The sequence below is a fragment of the Danio rerio genome, chromosome 7 (assembly GCF_052040795.2).
Source record: "Danio rerio strain M-AB ecotype USA chromosome 7, GRCz13ab, whole genome shotgun sequence".
NCBI classification, from domain to species: Eukaryota; Metazoa; Chordata; class Actinopteri; order Cypriniformes; family Danionidae; genus Danio; species Danio rerio.
This window is the reverse complement of record NC_141027.1, coordinates 1,140,574-1,156,096: the sequence shown is the minus strand read 5'-3', so window position 1 is coordinate 1,156,096 and position 15,523 is coordinate 1,140,574. Positions and strand designations below refer to the sequence as shown.

Sequence of the window (15,523 nt, the reverse complement as noted above, 5' to 3'; positions counted from 1 at the left end):
GAATGAGGAGGTCTGCTGAAGGCGCGCAGCTGTAGTGAAGTGAGGAGTTTGCGTCTTTAATAAACTACGGCAGTTTGCGTTCACTGAACAGTAAGAATGATTAATAAATCCATATGAAACAGCCCCTTAAAGTTACGTCTCGCTTTCAGTTTCAGTTTTCAGGCGCGTTTTGCACTCACACTACAAGTGCACTGCACCAAAGCCCAAGTGAACCGCACTCAGGCACACCTCTTCCAACCACTCACACTTCTCAAACGATCCGGGAAACGGGCCTGGGCACGCTACGGATAACATAGAGTGAGTAGGCCCTTAATGATAGAAGGCATGACCCTGATCATTCTCCAATATGGAGAAACCTGACAGAGATAAAACACTGCACCAGCAATCTCTTCTCACTAGGCAAGTGTAAGATTCTGATGGTATGAAAACCTTAGATAAAAATATCACGGTTTCCTGGTATAGTGATTACTTCTCTAAAATGTTCTTTTTAAATGTCTGGGTTAAAAAATAAAACTTTTTACCCCTTTGAAAATAATATATTTTATTTTTTTTAAAGAGTTATAATAGATTGGAGCAGTGAACATGTCAGGCTGAATAATTGAAAAGATTAATTGACCTCTGCTGTCTTCATTTGTTTTAAAAACACTGATTTATTTACAATTAAAAGTGGTATATTTGTATATGTTTTCTGCTGGAGATACTGTTGTCCTAAAAAAAAAACTAAATAAAAAATCATACACAAATTTTAGGAACAATATAGCAGAACATTTTGGCGGATTCAAAACCTCGACTTTTCCAAACCGCAGTAAACCTTGAACACGGTTATCATCCCTAGTTCTCACTTCTGTGTTCTGAAATTAATACAACACATACCACAAAGTTTAATGATAAAACACTGTAAAATGCTTAACAAAACAAAAAAACAAAGAGATAAACGGCCTGAAAGGTTCTCTTTCGTCAAAATTATTTTTTTTGTATTTAAAATTATCATTGTTGTTATCAAAAAGTAGCACAAACATCAGAGGTATCAAATGTGATACAAAATAAATATCATTTAAAAATGTATATGACCGTTTTAATTTTGCTAGATGGTTTAATAAACATCTCAGTTCCAGAAAATGTGAATTTTCTGACTATTTTTTTATATGTCAGGTCTTACGGGGTTAAGAATGAGTTATTGCATTAAAACATGTAGACTGATCATTACTGTGACACTTGTATTAAGTCATTTTATCTCAAAATTATTGTTATGGAATGGTCATATATGCCTGGTAAACCTTTATCACTCTAGATCCCGAAAATGACCGAGGAATCAATGCATCGCTCGTTATTTTGGCCAAGTGGTGCTCACTGCAGAGCCATTTGAGGAGAGCTGAGCTCCAGCGAGGGGGAGCTTGAGCTCCACCTTTTTTGCACTTCTTCTACGAGTGATGTCACTGGGGGTAGGGTTAGGGGTGGGGTTGGTGTACGCATTAAAACAGCTTACAGGAGGAGGAGCGCAGTTCTCTCAACTCTCACACCAGTTGAGATAAAATATTCAAATTAACTGTACAATTGTCTAAATATTATTCTGAATGATGCACAAGCTTTGTTTTTTACAGTTATGCCTTTATTGATTTTATATACAGTAATAAATCCATATTTTCAGTATATTTAATACACTGTAAAACCGCCTTAATGAATTAAACTCTGACACCATTTGAGATAAAATATTCAAATCAACTGTGCAATTGTCTAAATATTATGTCTTTCATGCACAAGCTTTGTTTTTTACAGTTATGCCTGTATTGATTTTATATACAGTAATAAATCCATATTTTTAGTATATCGAATATACAGTAAATCTCTTAATGAATTAAACTCTGACACCATTTGAGATAAAATATTCAAATCAACTGTGCAAGTGTCTAAATATTATTCTGAATGATGCACAAGCTTTTTTTTACAGTTATACCTTTATTGATTTTATATACAGTAATAAATCCATATTTTTAGTATATCAAATATACTATAATTCTCTTAATGAATTAAACTCTGACACCATTTGGCATATAATATTCAAATCAACTGTACAATTGTCTAAATATTATTCTTAATGATGCACAAGCTTTGTTTTTTACAGTTATGCCTTTATTGATTTTATATAAAGTAATGAATCCATATTTTTAGTATATCGAATATACAGTAAATCTCTTAATGAATTAAACTCTGACAACATTTGAAATGCAATATTAAAATCAACTGCACAATTATCTTAATATTATTCTCTATGATGCACAAGCTTTGTTTTTTACAGTTATGCCTTTATTGATTTTATATACAGTATTGAATCCATATTTTCAGTATATCGAATATACTGTAAATCTCTTAATGAATTAAACTCTGACACCATTTGACATATAATATTCAAATCAACTGTACAATTGTCTAAATATTATTGTCTTTCATGCACAAGCTTTGTTTTTTAGAGTTATACCTTTATTGATTTTATATACAGTAATAAATCCATATTTTCAGTATTTCGAATATACTGTAAATCTCTTAATGAATTAAACTCTGACACCATTTAACATATATTATTCAAATCAACTGTACAATTGTCTAAATATTATGTCTTTCATGCACAAGCTTTGTTTTTTACAGTTATGCCTTTATTGATTTTATATACAGTAATAAATCCATATTTTTAGTATATCGAATATACAGTAAATCTCTTAATGAATTAAACTCTGACACCATTTGACATATAATATTCAAATCCACTGTACAATTGTCTAAATATTATTGTGAATGATGTACAAGCTTTGTTTTTTAGAGTTATACCTTTATTGATTTTATATACAGTAATAAATCCATATTTTCAGTATATCGAATATACTGTAATTCTCTTAATGAATTAAACTCTGACACCATTTGACATATAATATTCAAATCAACTGTAAAATTGTCTAAATATTATTGTGAATGATGCACAAGCTTTGTTTTTTACAGTTACGCCTTTGTTGATTTTATATACAGTAATAAATCCATATTTTCAGTATATTGAATACACTGTAAACCCCTAAATGAATTAAACTCTGACACTATTTGAAATATAATATTTAAATCAACTTTACAATTGTCTAAATATTATTCTCTATGATGCACAAGCTTTGTTTTTTTACAGTTATTCCTTTATTGATTTTATATACAGTAATAAATCCATATTTTTAGTAAATCAAATATACTGTAATTCTCTTAATGAATTAAACTCTGACACCATTTGAGATAAAATATTCAAATCAACTGTGCAATTGTCTAAATATTATTGTCTTTCATGCACAAGCTTTGTTTTTTACAGTTATGTCTTTGTTGATTTTATTTACAGTAATGAATCCATATTTTCAGTATTTCAAATATACTGTAAACTCTTGATGATTTAAACTCTGACACCATTTGAAATAAAATATTCAAATTGCCTGTAAAATTGTCTAAATATTATTGTGAATGATGCACAAGTTTTGTTTTTTACAGTTACGCCTTTGTTGATTTTATTTACAGTACTTAATCCATATTTTTAGAATATCGGATACACTGTGAACACTTAAATGAATTAAACTCTTACACCATTTGAGATAAAGTATACAAATTAACTCTAAAATTGTCCTAATATTATTATTAAGAGAGGAAATTCAGTGCTATTTGGAAACTTTGACTATGGGGAAATCTATGGAAGACGTCATAACGAAAGAACCTTACCATGTGTCTGGTGAGGGGCATGCCAAGCTGCAGTATGAGCACACCTGCAAGACCAGAGGTGCAGCCTTCCAGCATGTCTCCTTGCCCTTACTTACCTGTTCCTGGTTTAGATATATATTTCAGGGAGTCGTAAAAATACACCTAGTTAATTCTAGAAATTTTTAATATGACAGTAAGTTGGGAAAGCATGCAGTCCCGATAGAAAGAACGCTGTGGAAGCCACCTGCTGCCCGAATGGGGAGACCTGGTGGCAAAAAAGCATATAGACTAGCCATAAAAAGGGGGAGTACGCATACGAAAAGATGGTTAGCAGGGTGGGAAGACATAAGCTTGCCTAGAGGGGGGGACTACTTTGTGGCTGAGTGAGCATATGGGGTAGGCACATAGCAGGCATCTATACCCAGATAGCGGGATGACCAAGGTGCATACAAACAATGTAACGGGCCAACACATGACTCCTCCACTGAGTCAGGTGCTGGAAGCCTCGTAGGAACTCTGCAGGGTTCGCCAAGTGGGGAACTCAACTGACGAAGCGAGAAAGCTCACGTATCTCTGTGTTAGAGAGAAAGGCGCAGCAAGCATGTTACAACACCTAACTTCATTCATTAGGGTTTCCCAATACCCTTGAGGAAAATCGGCTACACTCTAAGATTATAAAACTTGCAAATGTATGTGGTGTCGCCCAGCCCACAGCTCTACAGATGCCTGTTAGAGAGGTACCACATGATAGTGGGTCGACCCGAATTCCAGGCACAAGTCACTGACCGAAAATGCCTCCAGGTCCCCAACCCTCTTAATCGATGTCAACATGACCTGCAGAGCTGTTTTCAAGGACAGAAATCTCAAAGATACTGAATTGAGTGGTTTGAACGGATCTCTGCGTAGCACTACAGGAAGATCCCAAGAGGGCATGAAAGGGGGTGGGGTAGATTTAATTGCCTCGCGCCTCTGAGGAACCGGATGATGAGGTTATGTCTTCCCACAGTCATCCTATGCGTCATGATGCCACGTAAACCTTCAGTGTAAAGGGCAACAGCCTCCACTTCAGGACTAACCTGAAGAAAAGAAAGCACAACGCTGATCTGGCAAGTTCGGGGGTCTTCTCGGTGAGAAGCGCACCATCCAGTGAATAGACTCCACTTCAGGGCGTAGGCATGCCTCGTAGAGGGTGCTCTAGCCTGAGTGATGGTGTTAACCACCACAATCGGCAGGTTACCTTAGCCTTACTTGCGGTGTCTAAGGACCACACGTGGAGGTTTCATAGATCTGGGCGAGGGTGCCCTGTCCCTGAGATTAAAGATCTTCTCTCACAGGGATCTGCCAGGGAGGGGCCGTCGCAAAGAGGGAGAGTTCTGATATGCAGGTCCGGTTGGGCCAGAGAGGCGCAACTAACAAGACCTGCTCCTTGTCCTCTCTGACCCTGCACAGAAACTGTGCGACCATGCTCATTGGGGGAAATGCATATTTGCGCATGCCCTGAGGCCAGCTGTGGGCCAGTGCATCCGTGCCGAAAGAGTCCTCGGTCAGGAACAAAGAACCAATAGGCAATGGGCATTCTCAAACGAAGCAAACAGGTCAACCTGGGCTTGAGCTCGCCCAGGATATAAACAGTACGCATCGATTTCAGGCGCGTATGACTCCAGAAGTCCTAGAGGCAATCCGGCCTGAAGGAACGTGTGTCCCTCTAAGGGCTGAGGGTGACCATTCGCATGATCGTTGGCGTACCAGCGGTTGGGCAGCACAGAGTGGATGGGGTCAACCAGGCAGCGCTGGGGTCCCAAAGGAGAGCAGGAGGCGAGATATTCGGACTTCGGAGGAGGGGCTGAGAGTGTGGGAGAAAAGAGATCGTTCTCCTGCACTCCACGAGCTATTGGCTATTGATGCACTGATCCTGTGAGCTGGAAGGCATAGAGTCTCCGACTAGCAGTGTTCGGGCCGTCACATCCGGGGAAGAGGAAAATGCTCTTTCTTTGAGTTTTTGGTTGTTGAAAAACGCCTTTGATGTTATTTGATGTGGAGCCCGGCCCTCCGCCGGGGAAAGAGCAAGTTCCCTCTTCTCCGGATGGCCCGTCTCAGGAACGCTTCGTGGTCTGTTTACTGGAATAAATGGTGCCCTGGGGCGGGGGTGCTGGACGTCTGCAAGGTGCTTGGCGCTGCCGCTTGGCCAGAGGCGCAGACGGGGGTGGCAGAGCTGGTCTGGAAGCCGCAGGCGGGCGCCCTCGGCAAGGAGTGGTGGATGTGGATGGTTCGGTTGGGGGAGTGGTCTTACGGTCTTACTAATAGATGGCTCTGCCCATCGCATCTGACTGCTCCTTCACTGCCGTGAACTTCTAGGTGAATTCAGCAACGGTATCGCTGAACAGGCCAGCCTGGCATATAGGCGAGTTAAGAAAGTGAACTTTGTCAAGATTGCACATATCTGCTAGGTTTAGCCAGAGGTGGCGTTTCAGGACCACTTATGGGGCCATCGTCCTTCCTAGGGCGCACGCAGCTGACTTGGTGGTAGGCAAAGTAGAGTCTGTTGCGGTACAGAAAGCGAAAGCAGCCTGGTCCGCGGCTGTGTAGGCTCTGGTCCTGAGAGAGGCAAATAACCATAACATAAATTTACCACAATGGTGCGCTCGATCCGGGGGATCGTCTCGTACCCCCTGGCTGCTCCGTCAGGTGGTGAGGAGTGGCGAAGCCGCACGCAGATCGGCCACAGAAAGATGCCGTCCAAGACAGCATGCGCCTATTGAGCACTTCCGGGAAGAAGGGGACGGGAGGCTTAGAAGGTCTGGCCTTTTAGTATCCTCCATGTAGCACCCATCTAGTCAGTCTGGCCACAAGGCTGGGGGATAAACCGTCTTCAGACACATGGCCGAAGCAACCCGGGAAAGCACGGTCAGCATATGCGCTTCTGGATCTTGCGCCGTGCTCACCATCCCGGAGAGAGGAAGCGGGTTCGGTGCAATGATGGACATCTGGTCCTCTGTGTCATCAAGTGAGAGGGCGACCATCCGGGAGGACAAAGCGCTTCTCTTGTTTGAAGCTTGGAGGGAGCGCACTGACGAGTGAGATGTCCGTGAGCCCGAAGGCGGTGGATTTACTCCCACTGTAACCCTCAGATCTGCCTGAGTGCCAGCCGCAGTGAGGGGGAAATAAAAATAATAAAATCAACAAAAGCATAACTGTAAAAAACAAAGCTTGTGTAACATCGACACTAATTTTCAGACAATTTCAGAGTTGATTTGAATATACTATCTCAAATGGTGTCCGAGTTTAATTCATTTAACTTTTTACGGTGTATGCGATATACTAAAAATATGGATTCAGTACTGTAAATAAAATCAACAAAAGCATAACTGTAAAAAACAAAGCTTGTGCAACATAGGTAATAGTATTTAGTCAATTTCAGAGTTGATTTAAATTATCAATTTCAAATGGTGTTCGAGTTTAATTCATTTAAGTGTTTACGATGTATTCGACATACTAAAAATATGGATACAATACTGTAAATAAAATCCACAAAAGCATAACTGTAAAAAACAAAGCTTGTACATTGTAGACAATAATATTTTGACAATTTTAGAGTTGATTTGAATATTTAATTTCAAATGGTGTTCGAGTTTAATTCATTTACGTGTTTACGGTGTATGCAATATACTAAAAAATATTGATTCAGTATTGTAAATAAAATCAACAAAAGCATAACTGTAAAAAACAAAGCTTGTGTAACATCGACACTAATTTTCAGACAATTTCAGAGTTGATTTGAATATACTATCTCAAATGGTGTCCGAGTTTAATTCATTTAACTTTTTACGGTGTATGCGATATACTAAAAATATGGATTCAGTACTGTAAATAAAATCAACAAAAGCATAACTGTAAAAAACAAAGCTTGTGCAACATAGGTAATAGTATTTAGTCAATTTCAGAGTTGATTTAAATTATCAATTTCAAATGGTGTTCGAGTTTAATTCATTTAAGTGTTTACGGTGTATTCGACATACTAAAAATATGGATACAATACTGTAAATAAAATCCACAAAAGCATAACTGTAAAAAACAAAGCTTGTACATTGTAGACAATAATATTTTGACAATTTTAGAGTTGATTTGAATATTTAATTTCAAATGGTGTTCGAGTTTAATTCATTTACGTGTTTACGGTGTATGCAATATACTAAAAAATATTGATTCAGTATTGTAAATAAAATCAACAAAAGCATAACTGTAAAAAACAAAGCTTGTGCATGAAAGACAATAATATTTAGACAATTGTACAGTTGATTTGAATATTATATGTCAAATGGTGTGAGAGTTTAATTCATTAGGAGATTTACTGTATATTCGATATACTAAAAATATGGATTTATTACTGTATATAAAATCAATAAAGGCATAACTGTAAAAAAACAAAGCTTGTGCATCATAGAGAATAATAATTAGACAATTGTACAGTTGATTTGAATATTGTATTTCAAATGTTGTCAGAGTTTAATTCATTAAGAGATTTACAGTATATTCGATATATTGGAAAATATGGATTCAATACTCTATATAAAATCAACAAAGGCATAACTGTAAAAAACAAAGCTTGTGCATCATTCACAATAATATTTAGACAATTGCACAGTTGACTTGAATATTTGATCTCAAATGGTGTCAGAGTTTAATTCATTAAGAGATTTACAGTATATTCGATATACTAAAAATATGGATTTATTACTGTATATAAAATCAATAAGGTATAACTGTATAAAACAAAGCTTGTGCATCATTCACAATATTATTTAGACAATTGTACAGTGGATTTGAATATTATGCTAAATGGTGTCAGAGTTTAATTCATTAAGAGGTTTACTGTATATTCGATATACTGAAAATATGGATTTATTACTGTATTTAAAATCAATAAAGGCATAACTGTAAAAAGCAAAGCTTGTGCATCATAGAGAATAATATTTAGATAATTGTGCAGTTGATTTGAATATTGTATTTCAAATGGTGTCAGAGTTTAATTCATTAAGAGATTTACAGTATATTCGATATACTGAAAATATGGGTTTATTACTGTATATAAAATCAATAAAAGCATAACTGTAAAAAACAAAGCTTGTGCATCATTCAGAATAATATTTAAATAATTGTACAGTTGATTTGAAAATTTTATCTCAAATGGTGTCAGAGTTTAATTCATTTAGGGGTTTACAGTGTATTCAAAATACTAAAAAAATATGGATTAATTACTGTATATAAAATCAACAAAGGCATAACCGTAAAAAACAAAGCTTGTGCATCATTCACAATAATATTTAGACAATTGTACAGTTGATTTGAATATTATATGTCAAATGGTGTCAGAGTTTAATTCATTAAGAGATTTACAGTATATTCGATATACTGAAAATATGGATTCAATACTGTATATAAAATCAATAAAGGCATAACTGTAAAAAACAAAGCTTGTGCATCATTCACAATAATATTTAGACAATTGTACAGTTGATTTGAATATTATATGTCAAATGGTGTCAGAGTTTAATTCATTAAGAGAATTATAGTATATTCGATATACTAAAAATATGGATTTATTACTGTATATAAAATCAACAAAGGCATAACTGTAAAAAAAAAAAGCTTGTGCATGAAAGACAATAATATTTAGACAATTGTACAGTTGATTTGAATATTTTATCTCAAATGGTGTCAGAGTTTAATTCATTTAGGGGGTTTACAGTGTATTCAAAATACTGAAAATATGGATTTATTACTGTATATAAAATCAACAAAGGCATAACTGTAAAAAACAAAGCGTGTGCATCATTCACAATAATATTTAGACAATTGTACAGTTGATTTGAATATTATATGTCAAATGGTGTCAGAGTTTAATTCATTAAGAGAATTACAGTATATTCGATATACTAAAAATATGGATTTATTACTGTATATAAAATCAACAAAGGCATAACTGTAAAAAAAAAAAACTTGTGCATGAAAGACAATAATATTTAGACAATTGTACAGTTGATTTGAATATTTTATCTCAAATGGTGTCAGAGTTTAATTCATTAAGAGAATTACAGTATATTCAATATACTGAAAATATGGATTTATTACTGTATATAAAATCAATAAAGGTATAACTGTATAAAACAAAGCTTGTGCATCATTCAGAATAATATTTAGACAATTGTACAGTTGATTTGAATATTATATGCCAAATGGTGTCAGAGTTTAATTCATTAAGAGAATTATAGTATATTTGATATACTAAAAATATGGATTTATTACTGTATATAAAATCAATAAAGGTATAACTGTAAAAAAAAAAGCTTGTGCATCATTCAGAATAATATTTAGACACTTGCACAGTTGATTTGAATATTTTATCTCAAATGGTGTCAGAGTTTTATTCATTAGGAGATTTACTGTATATTCGATATACTGAAAATATGGATTTATTACTGTATATAAAATCAATAAAGGCATAACTGTAAAAAACAAAGCTTGTGCATGAAAGACAATAATATTTAGACAATTGCACAGTTGATTTGAATATTTTATCTCAAATGGTGTCAGAGTTTAATTCGTTAAGGCGGTTTTACAGTGTAATAAATATACTGAAAATATGGATTCAATACTGTATATAAAATCAACAAAGGCATAACTGTAAAAAACAAAGCTTGTGCATCATAGAGAATAATATTTAGACAATTGTAGAGTTGATTTGAATATTTTATTTCAAATGGTGTCAGAGTTTAATTGAACTTTGCAATTTTTACATTAAAAGATATTTAAAAAATATTATAAAATAAATAGAGTGCTAATTCAAAAAACCGAGTCTTGTGCAATATGCAGGATGTTTTTCTGAATATTCTGGTGCTAGTTTTATTGTATAATTCCATATGGTTGAATTGTTTAATTCAGTTTTATGGTAATTTTTAATTTTTTTTTAATCGAGAAATTAAGCCTTGTGCAACATAAAGGGCACATATTTATGCCTATCTGACCTATTTTCGGCCCAAAGTATAACAGGAACAAAGAGTTTAATTGATTTGAAAATCGAATGTCTAATGAATGTCGAAAGTAAAACTAACTTTACCGCGGTCCATTACCAGAGTAGAGTTGAAATATTATACAGTATAATACTATATAGTATGGATCAAACACTCTATATTTACCTAAACATATCACATGTTCAACATAGGCCGTGTTATACATCCAGCCCTGTCTAAAGCAGAATAAATCACAGCACACACACACACACACACACACTCGTGTTCTTACCAGAGCAGTCTGTGAGCAGGTTGAGCAGCAGAAGGACGATGATCGAGCGCATTTCTGTTAACACTTTCCAGAAGCAGACGAGTTTCTGATCAGACTGGAGAATCACGAGGACAGAACTCACCGCAGACACACACTCGAGCTCCGGGAAACACGGTACAATGATGACTGTAGATCAACACGAGCCCTTCAGCGCATTAATGAGCAAATATAAAGAGAAAATGGGCGAGACTCTGGATGAAGGCGTTCACTGTTATACTTTCGCTTTCTAAATGAAGCGTCATGACGTCACTAAACACGTGATTAGATCATATTAGGTGCGTTCGACATGAAGCTCAGCTGCAGCCGGTGATCAACGAGATTAGCCGAGCGCAGGCGGGGCGGAGTTGAAAACGGAGCCGTCAAGACGGACAGCTGGACACTTCGGGACTCAAAGTTGCTGCAGTCATGATGACCGATCACATGGCGTCATCATATTTTTTTGTTATTTTTATTTATAACAACAAAACATTTACAAATAAAACAGAATACAGGCTCTTCAAACTGTAGTTCCTTTTTAAACAATAAGAGAGAATTATGAATAACATATAACAAATGCATGAGAGAAATAAGAGGAAATGAGAGGTTAATATAAACATAAAAACGAACAGGTCTATTAAATACAAAGCAATAAGCATAAATTCTAGGAGTTAAACATCAATCTTTAGGCTAATACTTCTTGTTTGAATCTGCTAAAAAGGGTTTACATATATGTACATTTATAGATATAAAAATTTCCAATGTAAAAAGCAAAACAAGGTGTTTTGATTAGGTCTTAATAAATGACATTATTTTGGATGATGAATGAATTTTCAAAAAAGCATTTTAATCCAAAAAGATTGTGTTGAAAAGAACAAAAGGTAAAATAAGTGAGCTATGTAGAAGTTTCCCAGAAAGAGCAGGTCGCCTTTAAACTGCTAGACAGAAAATAAAATATATATTTATATTATAATAATAAAACCATTTTATAATTATTTAACAAAATAGTTCTTTACTTTAATTTGTTAAGAGAGCTTTAGGGGGGCAGGATCAATGATGATGATTTTCTTATTTCAAGTCTGTAAGACTTATTTGAGTTCATATTTAGGTTATTCACTAAAATATACACTAAAATATATCATTTAAATCGTTCATGGAGATGAATGCAGTAAATAGTCTGTATAAAAAAGTTAAAAAATAAACCTGTGCAAACAAGCTAACCTTTATAACCAGATTATTTAACAAAAGATGATACTGCAGTAAATATTATAGTCTTTTAATAAGCAAGATGTGTACAGAATAGAGAGGGTGTGAAAAGTGAATTGTTTGTTTTAAAACTTTTGAATCGGAATATGTCCAATTATAAACCCGAAATACACGTGTTTGTTGTCATGTGGTGAACTCGGCCAATCGTGTAATATCGGTGTCGTCATCAGAGCTCCTGCAGTCGCTCTTCAGATGCTGCACGGTCTGAGTTTGCCGTCTGATCTCGGAGCACTGTCGCGGTACTTTGATGCCACATGTGACAGTCACGTGGCGTCGGCGCAGCATCAATCCGGACAAGATTTCTAACCAGAATGCACCGCTTTAAGACAGATTTCGATCGATCTGCGCAGCGCTGCATGAAGTCGAACGCACCTATTCATATTCACATCAGTGTTATTATTCTGCTCGGTGTGTTTAATTTGATCATCATTGCGCTCTAAAGCAGTGTGTTCGGGGCTGTTTTGACTTCACTTCACACACACGCAATCACTGAGAGAAAGAGATATGTTGCCTTTCCTACCCGGAAGTGAAATGTATTTAGCCTACATAAATTTAATTGTATTGAAACATATTTTTAAAAAGCATAAAATTCACAACTAAACCCCTTATCTTCATATTGCATCTATAACATATATTTCAGTTTTCAAGTCATTTGAGCTTACAAACTATTGACATGAAATGCGACACATTTGCGCGTAGACACAGGAAAATCAATAAATACAGCGATAAAAAGGGCCAAAATCAAATATATAAATATGTTTGGACATATATTTACATTAGTGCTGTCATCAATCACATTTATATTGACATAACATAAACGTGTGTGTGTGTGTGTGTGTGTGTGTGTGTGTGTGTGTGTGTGTGTGTGTGTGTGTGTGTGTGTGTGTGTCTGTGTGTGTATGTATAACTTACAGATACTACATAAAGTACAAAAGATATTAAATATAAATATTTATATATAAATAATCATTTGACTTATTAATATTTATCCATAATAAAATGTATTTATTCATGTATTCACTTCAATCTACGTGGTTCTGCTTTATTACATTATTATATTTATGGTTTCCATACTCAAACATTGTTTAGAATTGAAATAAAACCTGTGTGTGTCTGTTAGTGTTATATTATTATAGTATTGCCTTGTAGCAAAGAATTCTGGCCCAGATTTGGCATAAAGCTGGCACAGCAGGCATTCATCCGGCACTGGCATACAGCATGTGGGCCAAACATGGCCCGGGTTTGGCAGAGGTGGCACCGTCTTTAAGGCGGCACACAAGATTTGGGCCAGATGAAAAACGTAGTATTTGGCCCAGATTTAAAAATTTGAAAGTGGGTCATGTGAGTTTGGCCAGTCTTGACCCACATTTAAAATACACTAAAATCATTTTTGAGTAAAGAAAAAAAATTCTACCAATCAGGTCACTTTGAGAAAAAGCGTGCCCATAGTGTGCCTAAAGCGCATCACTCCATGGGTTTATCCATTTCATTGCAATCGTGACACACCAACCTATCTGGCCCAGTTCAGGCCCAGTTATGAGTTATTAACTTGGCTGAGGCTTGGCCCAGATATGGTCTGTGTTTGGCCCTTGTCTGGAAGCCAGATTTGGTCCAGTCATGTACCGTAATTCACTGCGGCATGTGGGCCAAGCAAAACCTGATTGTGTGGGCCAGAGCTGGGCCAGAGAAATTTTGCTATGTGGGTTGCTATATTTGCTGACACAGTCAGCTGCAGACAGATAAATAAACCACAGATGTGTTTGTTTTGGTTATGATTTTGATAATTGGATCTGCTTGTTTGAGCATTTCTCCAGTGTTTTCATCCTCATCATATTAAAACATTATGTAAACATGTTACGATAGTCTAAGAGCAAACATTACAGTATTTGTCCATCGTTGTTAACATTAGTTCATGTAAAGACAGTTTATTGTTGGTTTAACTCAGCCAATGTTAAGCACAACTGTGCAGTTTAATAATACATTAGTAAATGTTGAATTATATTAACCCCTTGTGTGCTGTTGGGTCGTTTTCATCCACTCTGGGCTGATTTTGAGTCTTAATTTGGCCTCATCTTTCTCTGTTTCAGCAAATGTGATGATTTTTGCTGACAAATCAATCTTTGCTGACTTTATTTTGGGAGAATACTTTGACTCTGAGCAGATGGACTCCTCTTAGGTCATGTTGGTGCTGTTTTTGCCCCATTGACTGTCACTATAATCACATTTATTGTCATAACCAAATGTTGGTCAAATATGTGTCAGGTTGTGTGTTGTGTGTCGTGATCTTCCCCATGTTTCCATGCTCCACGTGTGTTTGTTTGGTCATGTGATTTCTTTGTTCTGTTTTCAATTCAATTCAGCTTTATTTGTACAGCGCTTTTACAGTGTAGATTGTGTCAAAGCAGCTTCACATAAATGGTCATAGTAACTGGATCAGGGTAGTTCAGTTTGTAGTGTTTAAGTTCAGTTCAGTTTAGCTCAGTTCAGTGTGATTTAAAGTCATTACTGAAAGTCCAAACACTCAAGAGATACTAAAGTTTTCCCACCTGCCGTTGGTTTATTAGTTCCACCTGTGTTGCAGCCCAGTACGCATTCATTTCCAGTAGTCCTTGTGTATTTATGTTCGGTTTAGTTCCTTTGTCTGGTCATTCTGGTGTTTATTAAAGATCCTGTGCCTTTTGTGAGACAGCGAGTGGTGACAATATGAACAATGTTGGGTGAGATGTTTTAGTATTTATTTATATTGTATTGCTTTTATTACATTTACATGACATTGGTTAGATTCAGCCATATTTGACTCAATGTTGGGTTACAAAATGGTAAAAAAAAGAATAGTAAATAGATAAATGTAGGAAAAAGTATATATTAAATAAATATGATAAATAATAATAGTAATAATGTAAATTTAAATAAATACAAAATAATAATTATTATTTTTAATTAAATACAGCATTTATCTTATTGTTATTATATTTAAGTATTTTATGCACACACATGCAAACACACATATAAACACTCACTGGCCACTTTATTAGGTACACCTGTCCACTGCTTGTTAATGCACATTTCTAATTAGCCAATCAAGTGGCAGCAGCTCACTGCATTTCGGCATGTAGACATGGTCAAGACGATCTGCTGCAGGTCAAAGCGAGCATCAGAATGGAGAATAAAGGGGATTTAAGAGACTTTGAGCGTGGCATGGTTGTTGCTGCCAGACGGGCTGCTC

At 35.6% G+C, this 15,523-nt stretch overlaps 3 protein-coding genes across 13 annotated transcripts in view; 2 read left to right on the top strand and 1 right to left on the bottom strand.

Moving 5' to 3' along the window:
- The window catches only part of cabz01076234.2, a 32,242-nt gene extending 20,939 nt beyond the window's left edge, over positions 1–11,303 (bottom strand). For 9 of the 11 annotated variants that reach the window (XR_015494501.1, XR_015494502.1, XR_015494503.1 and 6 more), the window contains exon 1: positions 11,017–11,303. Coding sequence is in view for 2 of the 11 variants with exons in the window: in NM_001423719.1 (NP_001410648.1) it covers positions 11,017–11,068 (52 nt within the window). In the remaining 9 variants the exon portion in view is untranslated. The remainder of the gene's footprint in view (positions 1–11,016) is intronic. The other 2 variants (NM_001423719.1, NM_001423720.1) reach the window with 1 other exon arrangement.
- Positions 1–15,523, top strand: part of alpk1 (alpha kinase 1) — an 859,869-nt gene that overhangs the window by 357,611 nt on the left and 486,735 nt on the right. The gene's annotated exons all lie outside the window — the stretch shown is intronic.
- drap1 (DR1-associated protein 1 (negative cofactor 2 alpha)) overlaps positions 1–15,523 on the top strand; it is a 660,385-nt gene that overhangs the window by 562,537 nt on the left and 82,325 nt on the right. The gene's annotated exons all lie outside the window — the stretch shown is intronic.